The sequence below is a fragment of the Tauraco erythrolophus genome, chromosome 1 (genome assembly GCF_009769465.1).
Source record: "Tauraco erythrolophus isolate bTauEry1 chromosome 1, bTauEry1.pri, whole genome shotgun sequence".
NCBI lineage: Eukaryota > Metazoa > Chordata > Aves > Musophagiformes > Musophagidae > Tauraco > Tauraco erythrolophus.
Window position 1 is genome coordinate 33,634,279 of NC_141465.1, and position 26,055 is coordinate 33,660,333.

The 26,055-nt window shown below is 41.4% G+C and overlaps 1 protein-coding gene across 8 annotated transcripts; it reads right to left on the reverse strand.

The window, feature by feature from the left end:
* Window positions 1-530: 530 nt before the first annotated feature.
* Window positions 531-22,504, reverse strand: VPS26C (VPS26 endosomal protein sorting factor C). Of its 8 annotated transcripts, none has more exons than XM_086618158.1 (8): window positions 22,451-22,504; window positions 15,188-15,331; window positions 13,768-13,917; window positions 10,085-10,165; window positions 7,523-7,597; window positions 3,333-3,483; window positions 2,836-2,988; window positions 531-1,183 (listed from the first exon to the last, which is right to left on the reverse strand). In XM_086618158.1, exons 1-8 carry the CDS (start codon window positions 22,490-22,492, stop codon window positions 1,101-1,103), a joined length of 879 nt encoding a protein of 292 aa, XP_086474284.1. In that variant the 5' UTR covers window positions 22,493-22,504; the 3' UTR covers window positions 531-1,100. The 8 variants fall into 8 exon arrangements, with proteins under 8 accessions (XP_086474284.1, XP_086474275.1, XP_086474299.1 ...); XM_086618149.1 differs by having other exon boundaries at window positions 22,436-22,504; XM_086618173.1 differs by lacking the exon at window positions 22,451-22,504 and adding an exon at window positions 14,699-14,883 and having other exon boundaries at window positions 15,188-15,218.
* Between the last annotated feature and the right edge of the window lie 3,551 nt (window positions 22,505-26,055).

Below are 26,055 nucleotides of genomic sequence, written 5' to 3' on the forward strand. Positions count from 1 at the left end.
CCCTCCAGCATGTCCACAACACCACACAACTTGGTGTCATCTGCAAACTTGCTGAGAGTGCACTCAATCCCACTGTCCATGTCACCAACAAAGATGTTAAATAGCATGGACCCCTGAGGGACACCACTCGTCACTGGCCTCCACTTGGACAATGAACCGTTGACCACAACTCCAAGTGCAGCCATCCAGCCAATTCCTTATCCACTGAGTGGTCCATCTATCAAATCCATGTCTCTCCAATATAAAGACAAGGATGTCATGTGGGACAGTATCAAATGCTTTAGACAAATCCAGGTAGATGATGTCAGTTGCTCTTCCCTTACCCACCAATGTTGTAACCCCATCATAGAAGGCCACCAAATTAGTCAGGCAGGATTTGCTCTTAGTGAAGCCATGTTGGCTGTCACCAATCACACCCTTATTTTCCATATGCCTTAGCATAGTTTCCAGGAGCATCTGCTCCATGATCTTGCCGGGCACAGAGGTGAGACTGACTGGCCTGTAGTTCCCCAGGTCTTCCTTTTTCCCCTTTTTAAAAATGAGGGCTGTGCTTTCATGTCATCATTAATTTCACATCACTTCACATTTGTCTTGCAATACTCATGCCATACCACCACCTTGCATTGCTGTAGCACCATTTATTATACTGAATAGTGTCTTTGAATGTATATTACAAGCCCCATACCCTCCTTCCAGTATCTATACACACTATGTGTAACAGGACTTACTAGGTTTAAGACATGTTTAAAGGCCTTTGGAACAAGTATTACAAAGTGAAATAAGAAGAGACACTTATTACATAGTTCTACAAGTTGCAGAAATATACAGAATCATTCCTTCAGGATTTTTCTGAGAAAAATGGGGTGAAACATGGTTGTTGAAGTCAGAAAGGTGCCCAACAAGGCTGTCAGGACATAGGCTCTCACAAAGCAGGCAAAGTCTTTGCAAGTTTTATAGAGAACTGAAGGCACAAGAACTACCAGTAGGGAGAAGGAAGTGATGTGTTTTCAGTTAAAATAAGACACCGCTAAGATTTCACTTTGCTGCTGAAGAATTTTGTCCTTTTTCAGTAAATCCTCAAATGATTCTCCTCTGGCTATTTACATCCTGCAGAGCTTGAGTGGGAAGTTCTCTGTGATGAGATGATCATCATGCAGAACGACAACAATGTTAACTTCGAACTCTGGAAGAAGGAGGGGGAAAAAATAGAGAGTTCTGTATGAATCTGAACCATAGCAGTCAGATGAGAGGCAGGCAGTTCCTCCTCTCAGACACAACACTTCACAGGCCTCTTCCAAGCTGTTCCAATATCCTGGATTTTCCTGTGGGTAGGGATGAACACTACTCCAGGCAGAATCTCACCCCAGGCATTCTAGACCTTGAACCATTCCTAGAGAACCATGGCTCATTCTAATCTTTGGGATTCCTCTGGATTTATTTCAATATCACTGAAAAACTATGACATACTATTAACTCTGCCTGTTGTCCAGAAATCAAGATTAAAATATTTTGGGAAAGGCACCTCACACTGCCATGCACTGTTTAAAAGCTGTAAACGGAAGAGTTGGGAAATGGACTCCTCCCCTGCTGTCAGCATGTAACATGGCCTTAGAATCCTGCATTATGTACAGCCTTATGAAATTTAACACCAAAATACAATATACCTGCAAGCTATGAAAATTTTTTTTCAAAATAAAATCTACATTTAGATATTATATCATGGTGTTCAAACCAAACTCAGTATCTCTACTTAATCCTAAATGGAGACAGAATACAAAGTCAGGTAGAGTTAAAAGAGGGAAGCCAGGCATCAAAATAAACTGAAAATAATTGTCCTTTTTTAGAATCTTCATAAGTATATTAAGACTGTTCTTAAAAATAAAAGTAGATACTGCACTAAACAATAAGCATTTGTCACTTAAATTACTATTTTAACAGCCAGAAATGGCAAAAAAAAAAAAAGAATTATATTATTTTGGGCAAAAATCACGGTACATATCAGATGCAAAAATGCTCTTCGGGGAAGAGATAAAACAGGCAAAGCTGAAAAACTGGTTGTGCACATTTGTCCAAGATACACAGCAGAAAAGGGAGGGCTTCAGTTGCGAAGGATCCTAAAGCCAGGGACTTGTAGCTTTGATCTGATACAATAAAATAAAGAACCAACAGATTCCATCAGGATGAAGGGAAGAAAAACAGACTAGCAAAGAGAATTTTTGCACTATTTATTTGAACAAATAAGGAAAATCCTGAATTTCAGGTGTTTGTTACTGAAAATGTTGGATTTTGGCAACAACAAGCAGGAAGAAGTGGCTGGTGTAGATCAAGAAAGGCAAAGTCGCCTACAGCCTAACCTTAACTTTTTCTACTTCTGAGTCTGTGCAGCAGGACAATAGGAAACAAAAAAAGGAAAGGGAATGGAAAGAGGAGTTCTCACTGGTGATGGGAAGAAGGGGTCATCTTGGCATTTTATTCTTGGGCTGTCACTCAAGTGTTTAATCACATATAATTTTTTGACAGAAAAAAAAAAAATTACCTGCCATTTCACTGCTTCTCCTGTCCCTTTACCATGTAATTCTGTTAGTCAGAAGTAGCTTAATTAGTTGCACAACTGGTTTTACTTGGAAGTATTCAGGCTGAATTTCTCAGTCTATGTGAAATACAGCAGACTACAGTCCTGTTCAAGAAACCTCTACAGGAGAACAGAGGGATGTTCTTCGTTCTTCTTGCAGCACTGTCAGCAATTTATCCCGTTACCTGCTGGAAGCTAAAGTGAAACTAGAAACTTGCCTCAGATGAGAGATGCCAACACAGCATCCAGACCTGCGCACTTACCAACTTTGAAGTTTGTTGTTTCCAGGGTAGGGCAGGTGAACAACCTGGGAAACACCATGTATATAGGAATGGGTAGGCCCCTGCAGACATCCCCGTCAGCAATCTGAATGTTCTGTATCTCTGTAGCATCTCTGGCGTAACCTTCCGCGCACCCTGGTGAAAGCGGGAAGTTCAGAGGAAGAGGAGGGGAAGGGAAAGAGAGAAGAGAAAGGAGTGGCCAAAATTTAAAACAAAGATACACTGGGACTTGGGGAGGTATGTGTGGGCTACACGTTTTGCCCATTGGCCTGCAAGTTTTCACATGAGCACTCCGAGTTAAGGATCATTCAGATTATTTAAACTCATCTTTGGACTGTCCCACCTGAAGCACAAAACAATTTTTTACAAGTATATTTAATTATCTGGCTTTTGACAATCTTTCATATTTAAGCTGCAAGAGCACAGGTGGTGTTTACTGTAGTCAATTCCGCACACGCTCCCTTCACAAAGAAACTCACCGCAGGTCTCCACGCGTACTAACTGCAGCTCAATGCTTTTGACTGCAGCCTCTGCGTTCTCCACCACGAGCTCCCCTGTTAGGGGCTGTGTAATGATGCAGTTTGTAGAACTGAGATGACCTCTGATGAGGAATTTTGGAAGCGAGGCTCTCTAAACGGGGGGAGAAAGAGACACAACTGTAAGAGCAGACTAGGAAAAAGAATACCTTACAGAAAGACAGTTACCAAAATACATAGGAAATCCCAATAGTTGCAAAGTTCAGAAATGCCTTACGTAACTCTTTAAAGATGCATCCTTATGCAGATGCATTAAGGTATCTCTTAACTACCCTCTCCCCCCCTACTCCTTCCATCCACAGAAGCATTCTTCCTGGGATGAACTGACAAAACTCGGCTATTAACAATTAATCCAGGAGTTGGGAACTGCATGGTGAAGGAGGCGGGCTGGCAGGAACGGACAGGATGGTCAAGTTAAGTCAGCTGGCAGCACTCTAGAGTACTGCATTCTGGTCCCATTTTGTTACAGATTACAATACAGTCTATCTTTTCAGTGATTTTCCCACATTTTAAAATTTCTCTTATGGCCACTACTATTGGGAAGGAAGACAGGCGTTTAAAAATCTTTGTTTAATGCAAAATGTAGCATACTGCTTATGTACCAAGACACCAATTAAGGACAATTAATAAAGAGCTTGATTTGAATACAGGATCACACTTAACTTTTAATATTTTCCTAACGGCAAGCATGTTTCCTACATTTTAAGAAAGGAGCAGTAAGAATTGCCAATCGAGGATGACAGTCTATAAATCAGTTTCTGTAGAAGACCAAAGCAGGGGTTTGGTCCCCCTGCCCTCCCGTTTTTCAGGCCAGCAGCCATCACAGATACTCTCTGCCAGCAGAGAAACTAATACACCAAAAGGTCCACTTACATTTCAAGTTCTGGCAGGAGGCGTATTGAAACAGTCAAGTTTACTACCTGTATCTTCGGCTCCTATCTTCATCATCCAAATTGCTTCAAATTCTTTGAGCAGCCTGCTCTAACCTTCCTGTTCTTCTCCTCTCCCTCCTTAATTTTTTGTTACTGACATCTTTGGTGTTAGCCCCTATCTTCTAACCATCTGTTCACACTTGCTTGTGCCGTTGGATTTCCTTGCCCATGTAACTGATTTTTTCCCTTCTTCCAAACCAACCCAACTTTCTTCCTCCCAAACTGTTTGTTTTGCTTCTTAGTCCTGGCTGCCAGGAGCAACGGCAGAAAAGTTCTCCTCAGCTACTATTTAGACTGTTTCACTCAGATACCCAACACCCCTGCAGAATTTAGCTGTTCCACTCAAAACAAATCTTTGGGGGAAATAAAAAGAAAGGCATTTTCTTGTGTTTAGTAAACATGACCTCACTTGGGTATTTTTCTCCTAACTTAAATAACAGACGTTACATCCCTGGCAAAACCACCCTGTGAAATATTAAGTCCTAATAATGTATTAGTAAAATGCTTTTTTATTGTATGATCCCTAGCAGGTTCTTCTCATCACCACTGTTAGTAAACACAGAGTTGCTACCCTGCTTCACAGGGACATCATACAGCTACCCCTCGAAGTAGTGTGCTCAGGAACCTAAGAGACAGAAGGAATTTGCAGAACAAGAACTCGAGGCCATTTTCCTCAATCCTAGTCTACGAGGCTTGTGTTTTCATTCATGACAGCTGGTTGGTTTTCTAGGGTGACCTCCTTCAGGCTTAAGAATGGTCTATACCAACATGCAGAAAGTCAAGCAAAGGTAGGAAGAAACCTGCATGGATGAACAGGATGTTACTGATAAAATCTGTTAAAAGTACACAAAAGATGGAAGTAGGGTCAGGTGACCCAGGAGGAACATAAAAACACTGAGTGTGCAGGGATGGTTTTGGGAAAGCCAAAGCCCACCTGGAGTTAAATCAAGCAACATGAAGGGCAACAAGAAGGACATCTGCAAGTATACCAGTTGCAAAAGGAAGATGAGGGTAAACGTCAGCCTGCTGCTGAGTATGGCAGGGGACCTAGTGACAAAAGATATGAAAGACAGAGGTACTTAATGTCTTCTCTGCCTTGGACTTTACTGGTAAGTTCTGTCTTCAGGAATCCAAGACCCCTGCAAACACAGGGAAAGTCTGGAGCAAGGAACAGTTATCCTTGGTAGAGGAGGGGCACATTAGAGATATAGACAGACTGGATGTACACAAGTCCAGGGCACCTGATGGGACACACCTGTAAGTGCTGAGGAACCTGACCTGTGTCACCGTGAGGCCAATTTTGATTATCTCGGAAAGGCTGTCAGTAACAAAGAGGGTTCCTGAGGAACGGAAGATAGTAAATGTCACTCTTATCTTCAGTTAGGAAGATCCAAGAACTATAGGCTCGTCAGCGTTGCTTCATTCCCTGGGAAAGCAATGGAGCAAATAACCCTGGAAGCCTTTTCCAAACATATAAAGGACAAGAAAGTGATTGGAAGCAGTCGGCATGGATTCATGAAAACAAAATCATGCTTAACCAACCTGATAGCCTTCTGTGATGAAACAACTAGCTTGGTGGACAAGCTGAGAGCAGTGGATACTGTGCATGTTGGCTTCAGCACTGTTTTTCATACTGTTTCTCCTGACCACCTCGCTGACAAACTGGAGTACAGACTAGATGTAGAGATCAGACATTGAGGCAGACCGAGAACAGCCTGAACTGCAGGACTCCAACGTTGTTGTGATCAGTAGCACAAAGTCCAGCTGAAGGCCCGTCACTAGTGATGTACACCAGTGACTGAGGTCAGTACTGGAACCAATACTACTTCACATCTTCAGCGATGGCTTGGATGATGGGACAGAGTGCATCCTCAGCAAGCCTGCAGATAATACAGAATGGGAAGGAGTGGTTGGTGAACCAGACACTTGTGCTACTCTTCACAGGGACCTCAGCAGTCTGGATAAATGGGCCTATAGCATCCTGAGCTGCTTCAGAAAGTGTTGCCAACAGGTGGAGGGAGGCGATTCTCCCCATCTCTTCAGCACTGGTGAGACAAAACGGGGGATAGCGTGTCCAATTCAGGACTTCCTGGTACCAGAAACAGACTTAGAAGCAAGTCCAGTCTTTGCTGGATTTGGCCATGAAGACGGTTAAGAGCACGTGACATACAAGAAGAGGCTGAGAGCTGGGATCATTCACGATCCTGCAGAACAGAAGGCTCAGGGAGATCTTATCAGTATGTATAAATACCTGATGGGAAGGAGTAAAGAAGAAGTAGTCTGACTCCTCTCAGTGGTATCTAGTGAAAGGACAACAGGCTATGGGAACAAATCAAAATTAAAAAATTACTTTAAATGTAGAGGGTGGTCAAACACTAACACTTCCGAGTGGTTGCAAGTCTCCATCCTTTGAGATATTGAAAACTTGACTATACACGACTCTGAGCAACCTGCACTAGATGGCTCTGCTCTGAGCACAGGGGCTGGACTAACCAATCTCCAGAGGTCTCCTCCAACCACAGTGATTCTATGAATATGTAGAGTGAGGTCAACAATAGCATGAAAAAATGAAACAGCTGATTAAGAGGTCTGTTTTGAGAAATAAGTGGAAGAGTATGTCTAAATTCAGAAATCTGGGACTAAAAGCAATGGAAGACAAATTGGGAATGCAGAGGGGAGACCTAAAGCAGCAAAGCAGTCTTCTTAACAAAAAGAGCACAACAGGAAAATCTGGAAAAACAGAACACAGGTTTCAGTGGACAAACAGAAACCTGTGCTGTAAAAGCTAAATGACCAGGACAGCTACTACTGTTTCATAGAGGCTTCCCAAAGCCACATGAGGCTGCAAAAAAAAAAGAAAAAAGGCATAACCAAGTACCAAAATACACATTTTTAAAGCATCTTGGCTACACATGGTATAGAATGTTTTTCCTTGCTTTCACTCAGAAAAATTGTAAAAAATGTTTAACTGTTACTGAACAAAGTTCCACCTTACATGAGCTACCACAAGAGATCAGGCAGAATCACTTTATTGCTTACAGAAGTAAATCACTCCATTGCTTACAAAAGCAAAAAAGGAGAAAAGGGGAAAAAAAAGTTTATTAATCTGCAGGGTGGCATTTAAACATTCCTCTCCTGTTCTCACTCACTCAGAATCACACAAGCATTACATTTAAAATAAAACAATAAGAAAACTCTTACCTCTTTAACATTTTGCAAAGTTTCAGGAGTAATTGTGAAGTCGACCGGGCTTGGCGTCAGTTTCCCTTTCTGTGACTACAAGTAATGAAAGAGTTAAACTGTAAACAAGGATTTAGAAAACACACAGACAGAGTATTAAAAAAGACAACAAAGTCAAGCAACTGTTGGATGTGTTGGCTTTCAGGATCGTTTTCCTACTGAAAGTATGCATCTATGTAATAAAACCTCTGCGATTTTCTGCCTTTGTTATTTAATAACTTTATGATATTGTCCAAATACAAGTCACAATGCATCACAAATCTGAACTGTAGAAACAGAACTGTGTCAATTTTTGGTTCCTCAGTGTTTGCTATTGCAATGAACCACAACAAGCTCTCAATTTGTAAGTTTTTAGCATAAGCTCTATCTACACTGAAAAAAAAAAAAAAAAGAAAACAAACCCAAAACATGTGGTTGACTACTCTAAACCACCTGGAAAAGTAGAAATACACTACCAATCTGAAGCATATTGTATGCTACAGAAAAAAGTTAAATTTCACATTTCAGTATTTACAAATAATTATGTTTTATATGTCACTTACAATATTTCCTTTCATTATTAGTAATTAGTAAATTTGGGCAGGGGAGAGAGGGGGAATATTATAAATGAACTTGCTCCATTGCTTCATATCTGTTTTTATAAACTCTCCCTCCTTGTTATTTTGAGCACTTAGAATTCTTTCTGCCCCGTTTCAATAACGGCTCAGGTCTCCTAAACCATCCTCATATTACCAGGAGACCCTCAGCTGATGGAATCTAATGCAGCATTGATTTAATGGGCTTAGCATTCCATCTTCTTTAACTGTAAAATAAACACAATTTGGTCCAGGTTAGCTTTCCACTCTGGAGAAGCAATTTTCGGGGCACACTATTACAGTTCCTCAGTATCTATTTACATCATTCATCACAAACCCAAGAAGTTAAGTCTTTCCGTAAGTGGCTGAATGGGTCCTGAGTTCTGCTGAGATGGCAGCCTGACCTCTGCATCAGGAAAGCAAGCTTTGCTTACCATTCATCAACCTCTCTCTCCATCCTTATCTCAGGGAGGAGCAATGTCTTTTCCCTCCGTATTTAGAGTAAGTGGCCAGCGCAGCATCAGTTATGAGACCCAACTGGTATGTAACTGGGAGCTCACGGTGCACACCACCACCAGTTGGCTTAACTTGAACTCTCAGTTAGGATCTACCCTCGCTAGTTCAGAACTCAAAATAGCTTCTGCTGCCCAGATGCAAGACGGAAGATATTAGCAAAAGATTAACTGCATTTTCCCATAAATGACAAATTCTGGCAAAGAATAAGGTTAAGGGAAATGGCACATTGAGCACTGACAGTGAGAATTATATGTTCAGTAAAATCTCATTAATTCACCCTGAGAGATTCATGATTTACTGACTTCTGATCTGAGAAGTGCTGTAGTGGGAACAAGAAATAAAACCAGGAAACTGCATAATATGTAACTTGTTCACTATTTTGACAAGTGTGGCTTACTTGGAATAATGGACAAATGAAATGTAGCACAATATATTTCAGAAAACAATTAAATCTTTCCAACAGGAAACTTCTTTATAGCACCTAGCTAAATCTTTAAAAAGGTACTATAGAACTAAAATAATGTCTTTCCATTAGACAAAAGAGTCTAATACTTTACTATCCTGTTAGAGTTCCAAGAAAGGATACAAACAGTATGTTCTAGCAAGTTTTGGGTGGAAAAGAGGTACTTCATTAGGCCTGCACGGACATCAGATGCTCTGGACGTGTTCACAAGTCAATATAAACGAAAAACCAATCTGACGTAGAGACTTCAAATAAGCAGCAAAGCGTTTCTTGTGAGACAGTCAAATCTCATCCCACAAGGATATCTCCACAGGAGGAAGGCTGTCTCCATGTGCTAACAGCGGGGTGTGGTGTTTGTTAACCTAGTTATCTTAGGGTACTGCCAACAATGGGCTTGCTTAATAGCAAAGGTGATTAAGCTGACAAGCTGCTTCTTTCCAGCTTGATGCAGTCCCAGCTTTCGCGCTTTGGGTCACGGCTCTAAATCATAATTATGCATCTGAAGAAGAGAAATCAGAGGTTTTCTTTTCACCAACGAACTCCCATTTCTAGGACAGGCACTGTGGGCGCCTGGAACCTTTGGTTAAGAAAAGCTCAGATAATTTGAAACAGTGTTTAGAAGAATGCCATGGTATTTATCTAACCACACCATTGCTTCAGAACTGAAAGGATGAATAGGAGAATAAACTCGGTGCAGTATAAAAACATCTTGTAATCCAAATCTTCTTTGTGATATTTTCTTTAAATGAAGAGAGAGATGTGTTATTCTAATCAGGAGCACCTGACCCCTTGGCTCTTCTGGATGCTTTTGCTTTGAGGCTAATTTCCTTTACTCACACGCATCTCACGCGTTGCTATTACAAATTACATGGTTTTACTTCATTTTTTAACGTTACTGCCAAACTTCACTTAAAGTGGAAGAAAAAAAAAAAAATCTCACTTTGTATAGTTAATATAAACCACACTTACCAGTGAGTGGACAATGAATTCACAAGTCTTAGTTAGGTCTTTTGCCAGCAGAGGACGTCGCATATCACACCGTAGGGTATACTGGCAAGAACAGGATGGCAAAGAAAAAGAAGAGAGTCTTAGTTAAGATTTCCTCTCTCTCTTAACTTTTCATCTTTTTATTGTATACGTGCAGAACGTTACTGTAATTAATATTTAAGGCATTGTTTAAAATAGATCAGTAGGCAATGTACACACCAGTGATGGGGAGAGGGAAAGGAGATAAGAGATATACAATGATTTTAGATGCTCCCAAATGAAAGCTGATTTTTCCTTTGTGTTTACAGTCCCACAGTCATTTGCAAATACTTTCCATCTCTTCTGTGTTATGTCACAACCCAGGAGACTGAGGGACTAATTCACTGACAGAGAGTAGTATTCTTGCACGGCTTCAGCACCCAAATTACATTCAGTTAAGAGTGATTGCAGTATTGCTTTTCACAATACTTTGGGTAAGTGACTATCAGTAAGATGTATTCACAGCCCCTCTAATTTTACATTTATTGTAAGATTAAATTTAACAGTGGTAACAGTTATATGCATGTTTAATGGGAAACTGTCTTTAATCATACTTAGTAATGCACAGTAAAGCCTAACATAGTTAATTTTGCTGTTCACTGTTCAAAAACTTGCTGCCAATTTCCTCCCCTTTCTCCCCTAAAAAGGGGGCCATAAACCAGTGACTGAAAAATAGTACATGACCTTGGTTACCACAGTAATCATACACTTCAGCATCTATAACATAGCCTTTCCATGTCCTTACAAGATAGGGAATTTATTGGGGTGGGTTGTTTTTTTGTTTTGTTTTGTTTTGAATTCCTTCTTTATAGATGAGGAATTGGCAAAAACAGGTGTACTTAGTCTAAGAGACTCAGCTGCTAACTTCTAGTTCATGGTGTGTCTCTGCACATAACCTGAAAACGCGAGCAAGAACAAGACTGGGGAGCACATCTCTTTCCCCATCACAGACTATGGCTTCCACTGAGGTCAATCACACTGTTGAGCAAACCTTCTATTACCACACTACACCTCATTCAGATCAGGGAATGCTGTGCAATGAGACAGCAGGACCACGTGCCTTGCAATTTGGCCCACAGGCTCCCCATCAGTGTCTAATCAGAAGACCTGAATCTTGATACTGAACCCCCAGCTAATATACCAATACCTAGATCAAGAAATAGAGGCTTGCTTTTAAACTGCACTGGAGTCAGACAGAGTCTAGGAAGTGTTTCTTAAACAGCACCTTTAGTTATGGAAATGAAAAAAGAAAATAGGTGGTATACTGTTTGTAGTCTATTTTTCCTTTTGTTGATTTGGACAGAGAACAAATATAAGCATGTTTGAAGCACATGAACTCTATTCTTTGACTTATTTAAAACTAGCAAAGTATTTTTAAGCAGTTCAAGCCTGATTTCCTAGAAAACAGAATTAACATTCCCCAATTTATATCCATGTATCTGTTTTATCTGGTATCCGTGCACCGTAAATAACCTTGGGAGAGACTACATTTTCCTCTTCAGGAGAGCAGGGCTCTCAAAGCTTGGCTGAAATCTAATGGTTAAGCTTTTAATTACATTTTACCCCCTGCTTGTAAAGAGAAGCTATGTAGATGAGAAAGGGAAGAACAAAACAAATATTCACCATTAAAGTACACCTTAACTTGCTTATGATCAGTATCAGTTGTTTTATCTGGATTATGGAAAACAACTCCACCAGTTTCGCACCATTTTTGACATACCTACCACATTAGACGTTACATTAGAAAGGCAAGAATGAAAAAAAGATACGGGAAGTACTTAAAAAAACATCTGAATGTAGACAAAAAACAAGGGAATTTTTCTTTCAGTTACTTCTGATAGGCTGATAGGTGGGGCTTTTTCTCGTGGATTTGTGGTTTGTTTGTTAGGGTTTTTTTAAATCTGTAATATAAGACTTACAGTTCAGCTCAATAGCTAACAGCTTTATACTTTTGTCATCAAATACAATACTCTCATCCATGAGCTACAAGTTGAGCGAGTAGGGTGGGCAGTTTTGCAACCCAATGAGTCTTCATCAGCACTGGTCTCAAAGTTCTTGCATTTAGTAGCTCTTTCAACATTTTCCTTGGAAAAAAACAACTAAAAAAAAAAAAGAACCACTAAAAAAACCCACCACCAAACCCAAAAACTCAAACACTCCTCAGTAAGAAAAATCATTGTCTAGCATAGTATTTACATTCAAGAGATGGCTGAAGGAAGACTTTCCCTCAAAAAAAAAAAAAAGAAAAACCCCACACTACAAACAAATGCACCCACCTATGGTAAGACAATTTTTAACCAAAAAAGGTTAAATGTCAAAACTGTGTTTCCACAAGATTCTATTACAAGCATGCAGTACATACAGATTTGGGCAGGAAATGTTACTACTCATCTCCCCAGGAAAGCAAACAATTCATGTTTTTGAGGATGCTACAAGCTCTCAACATTTTAGTTTGAGTCTTTACTATAAAATTACACAGCCACATTTATTTTGAACACAGAGACACTGTGGTGCAGTCTTTTTTCATGAAGGAAATGAATGTAGTTGTCTACAAGATAAGGAAGGATCGGATATACGTTACAGTAGTTCCAACAAGGTATTTCAGGCAAGGCATCTTGTCACTGTTCTGTTTATGCCATCTTTCTTTAAAGATTTACCCTCTATGGAAGGCCTGAAACAATGTGATGGAAAGATTTCCTCTAGTTAGAGGACGCTTCTCACAAATGAATGTAGGAAAACTGACTCTGAACACTAGGTACTTTGTCCTGTAGGATTTGTCTCTGTGTCTTAAAATGGATCTAGTAAGTCAGTACATTTAATTTTTAATATTTAAGTATTATCAACAGTAATCAGTTGCCTACTATGCTAACAAAGCCTCACTGATACTATGCTAACAGTACACACACTTGTCTTTGGGTATGCAGTATGATACAGATTATCTACAAAACGGTAAATGCAACTTCTTTCACAGTAAGAATCACAGCTAGATGAAACATCACCCTGTAAGAGAACTGTGTGAGATTTAACTGGTGTGACAAATACATTTTACCTTTTCTCAACCCAAAGCCCCTCTTTCCACTATGCTTTCAATTCTCTCTTGTATATCCCATGTTATATCTGATCAGTTTCATTATCATCAACTATTTCCAATTAAAAGCTTGAACTTGCTGGAAAAGAAAAGGGAACAGACATTGCAACAATTTTTTTTTTTAAAAGCAACATTATATTGATGGGATTCTGAGATCTCTGGATGGTTCCTTTGCCACATTTAAGAAGTGTTATTGCCTCTGGAAACAGAGCTGCCAAAGGGAAATAGAAACTACCCACAAACTAGTACTTGAAGGTTAACATGTATCACAATTTTTAATCCTTAGTTATATCTAGAAAATACAGTACATATCAGAAGAAGGCTATATTAATAAAGGGATGCTTATAAGCTACTTACTTCAAAGGTTGTCTAACTTTCTGCTCATTCTTCAAATTGAGAAAAGAAAACATATGGCACTACGAAAAGAAAACTTTACCACAAAACTTTATCCTCTGCTTCCATGGAATAAGAGATGCTTTAGAATATATTCTGCAGATAACAGAAGTTCAGGTTTTCCTTGAAGATATGACTGCCTTACCTGAATATTAACAAAGACACCATGATATGTCTCATAGAGAACTTTGTTCCCCTTCATATGCAATGGAAATTCAAATGGTATTTCTGTCTTGCCACTGGGAAGTTTCCCTGGTTTTATCATTTCAATAGTGCTGTTAATAATTTGAATAGGCTGCAAAGATAAATATTAAGAAGTTTAGGTTGAAGCAGAGTGACAACCCCATCGTTTCAAGAATAAACAACATCCACTAAGCTCTAATAGACTTCCTGAATTTCCAAAACCTCAGCTATTTCTTCACGACACACAGCTCTCCAGTCTTACAAGGAAAAGAAATATTAAGAATGCTTTCCTCAAGAAAATAATTTGTGATCAATTTTATAGTATATATCACACTAAGCACCAAACATATTTGGAAAGCTAAAAATCAGAGTCTCATGTGCTTTGGAAAGTGGAGCTCCATTTTCTAAATTATGACCCTTAATAGTAGCAGCAAGAATCAACAAGTGCAGGTGCCAGCTGAGCAGTCTGGCGTTCCCTTCTACCTCCTCCCTGGCCCTTTCCCACCCTGAAGATCTGTATTTAGGGCTAGTCTCTCATCAGAACAATGGTTAACTATGATGCGACAGGAGCAGTTTGTGTGAAGATTACACTCCTTTTCTCTCTGGAGTTTTACTAGTATTTTCCCTCTACTAGAGAGGAATAAGAAAATCTATTGCTTCTACTGCTTTTTCTGTTTTCACTCATTCATGGGCAGATTATTCATACTGTAAACAAATTACTATGATACAAACGAAAACCTTAAAAGGCCCTGCACTGAGGCTATCCTAATTTAAGTAAAACGTTTTGCAAATGTAGCTATACTGCATCAGTCTTTCTTCAGTCAGTACAGCCATGCTGGTGTGGAGCTTGAGATAACTTTCCCTGCTAGATTCCAAACTGCACACTTCCAAACCTGGAGAGCAGTACAGAGGCCTTCCAGGAGCTCCGCAGAGAAACTGTCTGTGCACAGCCTCATACTCCACAGAAGGATCTGTGCAGGTCCTGTATCGTGCCTAGTAACACACAACTTCAATGGCCCCTGCAGGAACTACTGTGATACTGACTTACCTGGCACAAAAGTCCAATTAAACTCAGTCACTTTAAAAAAAAAAAAACAGACACACACAACATAACTTATTATTTTTCTTTAAACCATAGTCCTTCAATGCATCATCCAGTAACCATACTATGTTAACTGTATTTCAGCCCTAAATAAAACTTCTCAATTGGTGCAAGTTCCTCCCCCAAAACGTCATCATATATCCCTAGATAATGCTGAGCATCTCTCTGCTTTCTGTCATTCACATACCATGAAGCGCTGTGAGAGCCATTAAGGTAAGATTTAATTTGAGAAAAGAGACAGAAGTTTTGTGCAAAAAACATGAACCTGCACAGGGCTTACCTTGACAGAGTTATAGAAAGCTTCAAACACACCCACACTTTTGGCACTAAGCTGCAGATTTACTGATCCTTCCATTGTTAACGAGATGCCTTGGTGCTGGACAGTGTCCTTGCTTGTTATGACCACGACTCCAGAAAGAACTTCCTAATAAGAGAAAAGACAAGATGAAAGCATTTCTTCAAATAAATTTCTTCTACAGCTGTTACTCAGACAGCATGCTAACTGATTGTCAAACTCAAGAAAACTTCCCAGAGAAGAACCTAACCTTGTCGGAACAGACAAATACTGATAACGAAAGCAATGCAAGGAAGAGACCTCTGTGCTTCTAGATTGTTTTTAAAAATATTCTCCTCCTCCTTGCAGAAGTACTAATCTGAGCTTAAATTTCTTGCCAAAGATTCAAGATCTTCCTCCTCAGGAAGATGAAAAATACCCTCAAACAACAATCGGGAGAGTTCATAATAGACAAGTTCCGCTTCACATGTTAGAATGAAATCCCGGAAGGAATTTTCATATGAAGAGTGGGACAGTCAGCCATGGGAGATGGAAGAGGAGGCATATCTCTAAAAGCAATGGCCAAGCTAAGGACAAGACTCACCTCAAGAGTGGAGCAGAACAGATTTAAAATAAATAAAAACAAATAGTTGCTCTGGCACACAAGCAAATTCCATGCGGCATGGAATGACCATATGATTCAAGAGATGCGTCACTTATCCCATTTGAAATGCTTTGTCTACAAAACTGTATCTGCACAAGAACACTGCAGCTTAGAAGTATCAGCTTAGAAGTTCTAACACTGAAAAAGAGATTTTAACTGCAGGAGAGCAACACACAGTTCATTTTACATACCCCATAGTTTATCCTTTCCCTCTCCTACAACTTCAATCCAGTGTTCCACGTCAAACATTCATAACATCTGGAAGTAGCAGCAAGTGATTTGAGCACCTGAAGAAAGTTTCTTGGGGCTAACCTTCTCTTCTGCTCGACAGTAATGCTCTCTGCACATGCACCAGGCTTGCAAACTAGACACCAAACTACGGATCACTCCAACCAAAGGATCACTCAGACTGCCCACTCTACACTCGACCAGTTAAAACCAGTCTAGCGATGTACATCTCTGACAGACGCTGCTTGAATTTTGCCGGGCTTTTGTCTCTACTGGTGATACAGGGTGACAATACAGAAAATGGGTCAGGCGGTGCAAAGCAGAACAGGGCAGCGGTAGAACATCCCGCATCACAGCGAAGGCTGACACGCTGCAAGTCGGAAAAGAGGACCCGCAGCGACTGGGAAAGGCCAGGAACAGGAGGCACAAGCGCAAAAGGACAGTGAAGAAAAGCTGACCTAAATACTGTACTGCTTTGCTAACAGGCTTTAATTAGTACGAGCAATTAGGTTATTGCTTTGAAAAACGAGTACAGCTGAACTATAAGAAGAAAGGACAATCTTGAACATATGAACTGCTTTAATAAACGAGAACAGTCTCCCACCACCCAGCAACAACCTAGTCCAGAGCTATTGCCTACATACTTCCATGCGATAAGGGTGTATGTATTTGGGGCAGAAAGGAGAACAACGACTTGAAGTTAAATATGATTTTTTTCTTACAACATTCAATGTCTCTTAAGAAATTAAAAAACACCTCCAAACCACTTTCTAACAAACTTTTAAAAGACACTAGTGTGGATGAGAGGAAGTACCATGAAAACGATGCTGTAATATTTACTTAAAACTTTTATATACAATCAGATTATATTTGTTTGATGCGGGGCGGAAGTCAGCTATGTCTTTTCTAGAAAAGAGCTACTTTGTCCTTTTTTTTGTGAAAAAACAGAGTCCCCTCTAAATACAAAACTGCCAGTGTACTTGTCCTTCTAAAAAGTACAAAGAGCATAAGCTTACCAAGATGTTCAAATACTTTTAGTTAGCACTTTATTTTTAGTTTATTTTAGAGTCAGCAACTTCATTTTTGCAAAACATTTGCAAACACGTACCTTTTGTAAAAGTTATGTGGCATCACTTAATACTAAACTAGTACTGGTTTTAGTGCCTATCAAAAGGGGTTCATTTACCTTTAACACCCCAGAACTAAAGAGGTAGAGAAAGTCACCGCAGGAATTAAACTCCACTTACTACAACGTGGTAACTTACAATCAGTTGCTCTCAGTCACTTTTTACCTTCTCCCTTACTAGGGACTCGCTCATGGCTTCACCATATGATTATAAAACTTTACAAGATGGAACTAAATTGATATAGTTCTACACAGAATTATTCATCTGCACAGAATACACTGGCCTTCCTTCGGATGGGTATTTCATGAAGCAAAGAAATGAGGTACATATGCTAAACTGCAACAAAACATTCTTGAGAGAAGACTGTCCCAGGTTAATGATCTCAAACAAGCTTTTCAGCTTTCTGTTGTCAGGTCCTTACCATTTAGATATGTGCAGATAAAACTGCCAGGAAGACTGACACTTTCAAAGGTTCAGTCACTTTTAAGGTCACAACTAAGATGAACACCTGATTCATCTGATCCAGCAGCACAATCCCTTGTTTCTCTAGTTGTGGAGTAGAGTTACCCAAGTCTGGCTGAGGACAATTTGGAACAATCTTCAGTCAATTACATGAAATGGTGCATAACATGGATCACAGAATCTCATCTGGAGAGTCCTTAGTCACATCTAGACTTCTGACTGTACTAGACAGCTAGTCAGTATCTATAAACTTTACATAAAGCCTGGAAGGATCAAAGTACACACTATACTGTCCCATGAATTACTGGGAAAATTACTTTTAATATTAAAATATATACTAATTTCAACCTGATTACACTCCTTTTCTCTCTAGAGTTTTACTACTATTTTATCTCTACTAGAGAGGAAGAAGTAGAAAAGAAAATGTATTGCTTCTACTGTTGGGTTGTTTTTTTTTTTTTTCCTGTTGGATAAGACTCATCTCCCAACTAGTCATTAGATGCTTTACAACCTCAATGCTCAGATTTACTAATTAATTTCCCTTTTTTTTTTTTTTTCTAGATAAAGTAAAAGGCTTTCTTATGGGCAAATTCTGACTTAAGCGTATTTTGAACTCACCTGTCATTAAAAGTCTTGGCTGATGTTAACTATGGCACCTTTCTTTGTACAACACATTTTTCAGGCCTTTCAGTCTAAAATTCTTTTAATTATCAATCTCTGACTAACTGCCACAGTTACTCCAGTCATCTTGTTTAGGTTTTCTAAATAAAACGCATCATTAGTTGTGCCTGTTCTCTCATTCTTCTAGCATTCCAGAGTTGATTAAATGAGCCTCAATGGCTCAAGAATTCTCCATCTAATTAAAAAAAATGTCTCCTGAACACAGATCTTCTGTTTCTTAGGAACTTAAACACAGTTTTGCTGCAATAAGCCTTATTTTTCTATTAGGATCCATTTTATGGTCTTTTTGTTCTAAATTTCCTATCACTTTTGATTTTTTTTAAACAATGCTATTACTCTTTTGGTCCAAGAAATCGTAAACTTGTTTTTTACTCACAATTCGAAGTAATTTGTTTAAAACAGCTTTTCCCAAATTGAAGTCTGGACAAAATAAAGGTCTTTGTTTGCTTAGTTCCTCTGATTTCTGATGATTGTAACTAATGATTACAGAAATCGCTTACTGTTTATCACAGCAAGTTATTTCAATAAACTTCCTTTTTAGAAGCAGGAACACAATCTCAGGCTTGCATCATGCATGACTATTTTACAAACTTTGTGTCTAATTTCTCCCAGTTAAAAAGGGATGGTCAATGCAGAAGGAAAGAACAACTGAAAAAGCATAATTGTTGCCTACTAAACTACCTAGAACTAAAGAAAGTTGTAGGCGGTGTAGCGATCTATGATCTCCACTTGGCGTAGGAGATTGGAACAATGAGATTGTTAGAAAACAAAGCAATTTGGTTATACTAAATCCAGCTGAATTGAAGCATTTTCTTCAATTCAGCTGGATTTAGTATAACCAAGGTCCCCGTACCAGGATGAGAAGCAGTCTGACCCCACCCAAGACAACAGGGAACAGTATTTGAAGGTTCTATTATATGATATTTCAGCACCAAAGATAAACTTTAAAGATTTTGGCCTGATGGGGAAAGCCTGTAACGAAAAGTATGCCTTACAAAAGGCAAAACAGAAGAAGTTATTCAACCTTAATTTTCCTGGTCAGCTGTTTGCTTTAGACACACCCTTACCTTCTCCATTCACTAGCCTTCTCGTATGTACTTTCAACAATATTCATCCCTAAAAGACTCAAATTCAGTTCTGCAACAAAATTAAATATAACTTTGCTAACTTTCAGAGTTCTTCTCTGTAAGTCTATATTAAAAACTCCTGGACCTTCAGGGCCTTATTCAGTATGGAATTTACCATTAATAGATCCTCAGAATAGTTATCTGCTAATTATGGGTCTCTCCTATACCTGTTTCCCCTCACTCCTTTGTTCTTGGAGGGAATAAAGATTGATAGCAAATACACTCAACAGATACAAAGATGTTGGTTGACGTACATGCAATAAATCAACAGATACCAATTGCTAAAAATCCCTGAATGTTTCACCCGGACCGTGCACTCTCAAGAGGTACAGAACCAGAGCTTGAATGGAAGAATCAGCAGCCACTACCCTTACAAGTTCTTTGGTCTATTATCAGCTAAAAATCAGAGGCTGAGAACCTTTAGACGGTTCTTCATCCACCCCACTTTAATTTTGTTTGTCTGACGTCCTGCTCTGTTGGAGGTGTGACACTATGCCTTCTGTAAGCTCTCCAACACAGTACCGTCCTGACACTGATTGTTAAAAGTTCTCTGTTCTACTCTACTTGAGAAGACATTCATAAGAGAAACAAAAAAGGAGATCCATTATTCAACAGACTGATTTTTTAATTATTATTTACTTTTTTCAGTGTCACGCCCACCAAACAGCATCCATTTCCTTGATCTGGCGTACTGCAGAACCCATGCTACCAGCACAATAAAGGTGGCAGAAACTGAATGGGTAGGGAGGCGAGTGGCAGGGTGGAGTTATGCTGGATTAATCATGGTCTCGGGCAAATCATGACTTAGAAAGCTCAGTAACATTTTAGCAATTTTTTGTGTTACTGTAATGTGGCAAGTATAACAAAAAGACTACTACACCAGTGCATAATTTAGACATCACCTTCTTCCATATCCAAATGCAGCTTTAAACAAGTTCAGAAAATAAAGGATCAAGTCTAGCCACAGTATCCCTCCTGCATTCAAATGACTGGCTAGACATATACATTGGGATGAACTGTTATCTTTTAGCAAAGGAATCCCTTCATTTTCCAAGTAGCATTGATGCAAGCATATTTTGGAATGAAAGTTGTCATAGGCAGAAGGTATTATTAGCATAGCTACTGTCACTGAAGTATACAACAATCAGTAAATTTCTAAAAAAACCCTCACAAACTTGAATACATTCCATGCCTAATTAAAGAGAGAGTTGTAATTCCTTTCTGTGCCTTGGAAATGTCTATTAAAAATTAATGCTGTATTTTTACTGTACAGCTCTTTCATCATTGTGTTTTCACATCACTCAGACCTTCAAATTTCAGGCCTAGTTAGTGAACTAAATTTATAAACATCTTCACATGGAGTTAAAGTGGAAGTAAAACAATAATACTGAGAGATTTACTAATCATAAATATCTTATTTAATTTCCACTTATTTCTTCAAGACAGAAGAAATATCCCTTTCCTGTATTAGGAAAAAAAAAAAGCTTAAAGTGATACACCAAGTGAAGAAACAGAAAATGGGGACAGCCTTATGATACTGAAATAAGTAACTAAGATCCTTCTAATAACAAGCATTAGCAAAACGGTGTGGAAGTGAGACACAGAAAGTGGTCTTTACCACTGTGATGCCATACCTAAAGGAATGCGTTGTCCACAAAATGATAATCTAGCTTTATGAAAATCATTCTCTAGATGATTTAACAATTGCAGAAGAGATGCTGCATCCCCTTCCATCCAAATTTGTTTAAAGCAGTTTTCCAGCATTAAAAACATTCAATTATAATGTACACTGTAACAACCAAACTACTAACGTATAGGAAAGCTGTGTGTGGAAAAGAATGAATAATAGAAGTGTGTGGCTGGATAGTGAAAAAAAAAACAAAACCAAAAACAAACAGGACTTGAAAACTTCTGCTTAAACGATACAATATTTCTAGAACACCAGTGATAAAAATAAATCTCGAAAACATGAGCCAGGTGATTTTATTTTTTTTTTCTAATTGCATTTGAAATCTTCAACAACGAAAAAAGGCACAACGTTTTTTCAAGCAGCTGCAAAAGTTGAAGTATGCACGATCACTTTACCACTATCAACAACTACATCGGTGAAAAAAGTTAAGAAATCGAGACTCCTGCCCAGTGGGGGGAAAAAAAAAAAAAAATCAGATCTGCTCCTGCCGAAGTACTTTATTTAAGAGGATGTTTCCTAACAAGTAGGAACAACATCTTAAGACGCTTTCAGGTTTCCTGCAGGGCACAGAAACCGAAGAAGACTCTGCCCCGGCAGCTGGCCGCAGCTGCGTACCGCACCGCAGTCCCGCTGTAACACACAGGTACAAACAACTCAAGCGACGCTGTGCTGTGGGTGAACTCAGATCACCATGTCCCAGGGGCCCTGCTCCTTCCTTCCTTCCTTCCTTCCCTCCTGAAGCCCCGCCGCCCTCCCCCGGGACGGGCTAACGATACTCCCGCGGTGTCGCCACGCTGGCTGAGGGAAAGAGGACGAAACCCAGGCGCTAATCCCAACGACGTGCCGGAGACGAGCACCGCTTTGCCACAGGCGGCCAGCGGGAACCCGCCGCGTCCTCGGGAGGGACCTACGGGGGAGGCGCAGGGAGGGGAGAGGCGGCGGAGCAGAAACGCTCTGGGAAGGGGCAGAGGTAAAGCTTCCCCCGGCACGGCGGCAGCCACAGCCCACAAGCCCTGCCGCAGCCCCATCGCCACGGCAAGGGGCGGCGCGACGAGCCGCCGCTGCGGACAGAAAGGCAGAAGAGGGCGAATTATCGCGCCTCCAGAGGAAGCGCCCCTCTGCCTCAGAGCAGCCGGGGCATTCCCGGGCTACCGGCGAGTCCCAGCGGAAAGCCAGGAGCCAGGACGCGGCACCGGGCGGGAAGACCAGCCCCGCAGCGGCAGCCCCAAGCCGAGCCAGGGGTCCGGGAGCCCACGGGACCGGGCCCGCACTCACCCCGCAGCGGTACACCTTATTAGCCCGCTTGATCCTGATGTCCAGCGCCGTGCCCATCGCGGCCGCCGCGCGCCGTCACGTGGAGGCGCGCTGTCACGTGACCCGACCCGCCAAGTCCTTCCCCCGCCACCCGCTTCCGCCAGCGGGGGGGGGGGGGGGGAGGGGGGCAGAAGGGGTGGAAGAGGGGGTGGAGCCTATCCCGTGAACATCCGGGTCTCCGATGGCGTCATTTCTCAGCTGATGACTCGTACTTCCCGCTCGGCTCCGCCCGCTTCCTGGTAGTCATAACAACGGGGGGGGGGAGGGGGGCGGCGGCAACTTCCCGCCGGGCATGTCGGCGCCTTTCCACTGACGCGGGGACGGATCGGGGCGGAGCCGAGGAGCGGGTGACGCGGCACGCCCCGGGGCGTACGGCTCCCGGCGCGCCCGGAGCGGCGGGGCACGCCGCGCCGCCCGGCCCGAGGGGGCGCGTAGGCGGCGGCCGCGGGCAGACGGAGCATGCGCGGAGCGGCTCAGCTGTAACGGTCGAGCGGTCTCGCGCGTGCGCAGGCGTTGCCGCCGCGCGCGCGCGCTGTCCGTTAGTGGGCGGGGTGGGCGAGGCCGTCCGCTGAGGAGAGGGGGGCGAGTCGGGCGTCCGCTGCTCGCCACGGCGGGGGCGGCAGTCGCCTGTCCCCGGTGTCCGGGAGACGGCCGAATCGGGCGCATCCGTAGGGGTGGCCGGTGCTGGGGTCGGAGAGTGGGCCGCCCCGCCCGGCCGGAGCGGCCAGCGAGCCGCCGCTGCCGTGACGGTGCGGGCCGAGGCGTCGCCCTCGGCCTCCGCGGGCGCAGCCTCTGCGCTGCTCTGCCGTGGCAGCGCCTGGGAGTCGCGTTCTGCGTAGCGCAGTAACAATAGGAGATAATGAACGGCTTCGCAGTCTTTAAATTCGTGCTTCTGACTACACTGAAGGCGATGAGTCTTAGGTACGCCTTAACAGGCGTAGGAACCTGTATATAGGAGGACTGAATGTATGTCTGTTATAATTACACGTATGATTCAGTATATTAAATTTCAAAATACATTCCAACCTCTGTTCTCAAAGTTGTCTGCAACTCGTTCAATAAAGCTAAGAAAGCAATGCCTTGTAAAATACACAGTGAGAAAATCTCTTAAAAACCTGAAGCAAAGAAATACCTGGTCTGGAAAATGTTGCAGGTGAACAGCAAATACGTGTGGCCATGCTTAAAGTACTGATGGTTTACGTCTCTTACAGATGTGAACCACAGATACTTAATTCCTGTGATTTCAGTGGGACCAGAAATTGTCCATCAGCAGTATCTCAAGTCCCAAAGGAAATCTATAAAGCCTGAATCTAGTTAATGAATTTTAATGCTTTTCTAAAGTCATTATTCTTACCATGTTAAAAGTGAAGGCAGCCATTTCATTGAGATATTACAAGCAGAAGCCAGCTTCAGAGTCTAGCAACACCATTCTTACATCATTTTAAAAGGTGGGAGTTCTTTAATTCTCCTTAAACTACAGCTTGGTGGGGGAGCAGGGGATCGTGATAATTTCTGGGTTTTGAGTACTAGCAATCAAAATAATAGAACCACTGAAAGCCTGAACAACAACATCTGGAAGCGGACTACGCAGCTACTGTAAGCTGGCTCTGCTGTAACGAATGTGCATAAAGTGCACAGCTGAAGGGTAAAGACAGATCCGTCTGTGGAACGCTGTCTTCCAAGAAGTCTTCAGATGGCCCAAGATAGACACTCGGGGAACTGTTCACTGGTGGTGTTAACGGATCTTTGAAGCCTGATCACTAGAGCTGGTTCTCTTGACTGGAGCTTGAAGACTAGTCTTCTAGCATTTTTATTACGGTTCTCCATGAAAACAGGTAATACAAATGAGTCTAAAAGAAACTAGAGAATGAATAAACCTTTCAAGGACTCTAAAGTTCTCTGTATTTTGATTTCATTGCCTAGTATAAATAACTCCATTTTTTAAAGATGGGTATTTAGAAGTGGCAATCTAAAGATACATTTTCTTAAGCTTCGCATAATTAAAAAAATAATAGATACAGCCCTGTCAGTGGTGGGAGTACCACGGCCTAGAAACAGCATGCAGAGAGATCGTTCCTGAGCCTGAAGGGGCTCCAGAGGAGCCAGGAGGGAAGCACTCGCAGCTTACCTGAAGCGGTCTGCAGCACTCCGAGTCTGCATTCAGTCCTCTCGGCTATGTGAAGCCAAGGAGACTGTTCTGTCCTCTTCCTCCTTACTCCTACACACAGTTCGGTACTGGAAGCCACCTCATCACTGTGCCCCCTTCCCGCTTAAGCACTTAAGGGAAAGCTTGGCAAAAAACAGTGTACGCCTTTGTAACGAGGAGCTGCTTTTGGGAAAAGAAGGGAGATACGGAAGTTACTCCGCATTCTGCAGAGCGTTTGTTTCAAAGAAGAGAGAATGAAAGTGGTCAGTGTAAAGAGAAAGAACTTTGATTACTGAATATTAGTACCATGCCTCATATAGATAGTTACTGTTAGTTTCTGTGAGGCAGATAAAGAGGGAATTTTTTCATTTTTATTTTTCACTCCAACAAAGGAGAACTCGAAAGAAAAAAATATCAGCCTAAACAGTACAGTTGCCTTCTGAGTACGGAGATTTTTCTGCCATCACTTTCACAATCAAGTGTTTATCATTCTTAGGAAACTTTAAAGGTACTTCAGTTACTCATTTCTAGGAACTGAAGTCTCATGTCCAGAAAAAGCTCCCGTTGGTACAAGCTGTAGCTGCCCATCTGCCTAGCAACACAGATCATCACAAACAAACGGCTCTGGAGCACCCTGGCTCCCAAGGAGTGCCGTGTCCAAATACGGTCTCTGTATTGACAGTTCAGCACTCTTTAGTGCAGTTCTTTTTGCTAGCATTGGGTGTCTCCTCCGTGACCATGACCTCTGATGCAAGGTATGTTCTGGTGGACTAGTGAGGCTGTTGGCCAAAATAAAGAGATTTGCAGATGAGGCCGTCAGTGTGTCTCAATGCCTGGACTGAGCTGATGCTGGTTTTAATGATTAGAGGTGCCCAAGCCAAACACCAGCCTCATCTCTTCAATTCGGCTTGCCAAAATCTGACACAGATTTTTACTGTTACTTGCTTGTGATCATCCCTTCCCCTTTTAACCGCTTTTATCACAAGATATAGAAAAAACAAAAAGGTTTATCAAAGTCAAATCCAACTCTTTGGGGGGAAGATCACGAATCACCAAGTGATAATCTCTTGTATTATTTGTTTCTGTCACGTTACTATTTACAGGCCTAACTAGAACCATTCATAGGAACTGATTTCTTCCGAGCAATCCAAGTTACAAATTTTCTTTACTGAGTATCCTCCTCATACTGAATTATTTTGAAAGATTTCAGCAAAATCAGTTAAACAGTTCAAGCTTTAGAGCAAAGGCTTGAATTTTGGCAGAGTCATCTCATTGTCAGGAGTGTGCTGCTTCCGTCCACTTGAACAATCCACTCTGAATTTGGACAAATGGCAAGACTGAAAATTTTAGGCTTCATTTGGCCAACGGGAAGTCCTTCAGAGAGTCGCAACTCTATTTTGTTTGCACCAGCCACGCTCCAGGCTGGAAGTGCAGA

What these genes read in the sequence shown, in the direction of transcription:
- VPS26C (XM_086618149.1), bottom strand. Translation starts at nt 22,492, where the DNA reads ATGGGCACGGCGCTGGACATCAGGATCAAGCGGGCTAATAAGGTGTAC. An exon ending in AGTACGCGTGGAGACCTGCG is followed by an intron (nt 2,989 to 3,332) that starts GTGAGTTTCTTT and finishes CGCTTTCACCAG; the next exon opens with GGTGCGCGGAAGGTTACGCC. An exon ending in AACAACAAACTTCAAAGTTG is followed by an intron (nt 1,184 to 2,835) that starts GTAAGTGCGCAG and finishes TCCTTCTTCCAG; the next exon opens with AGTTCGAAGTTAACATTGTT.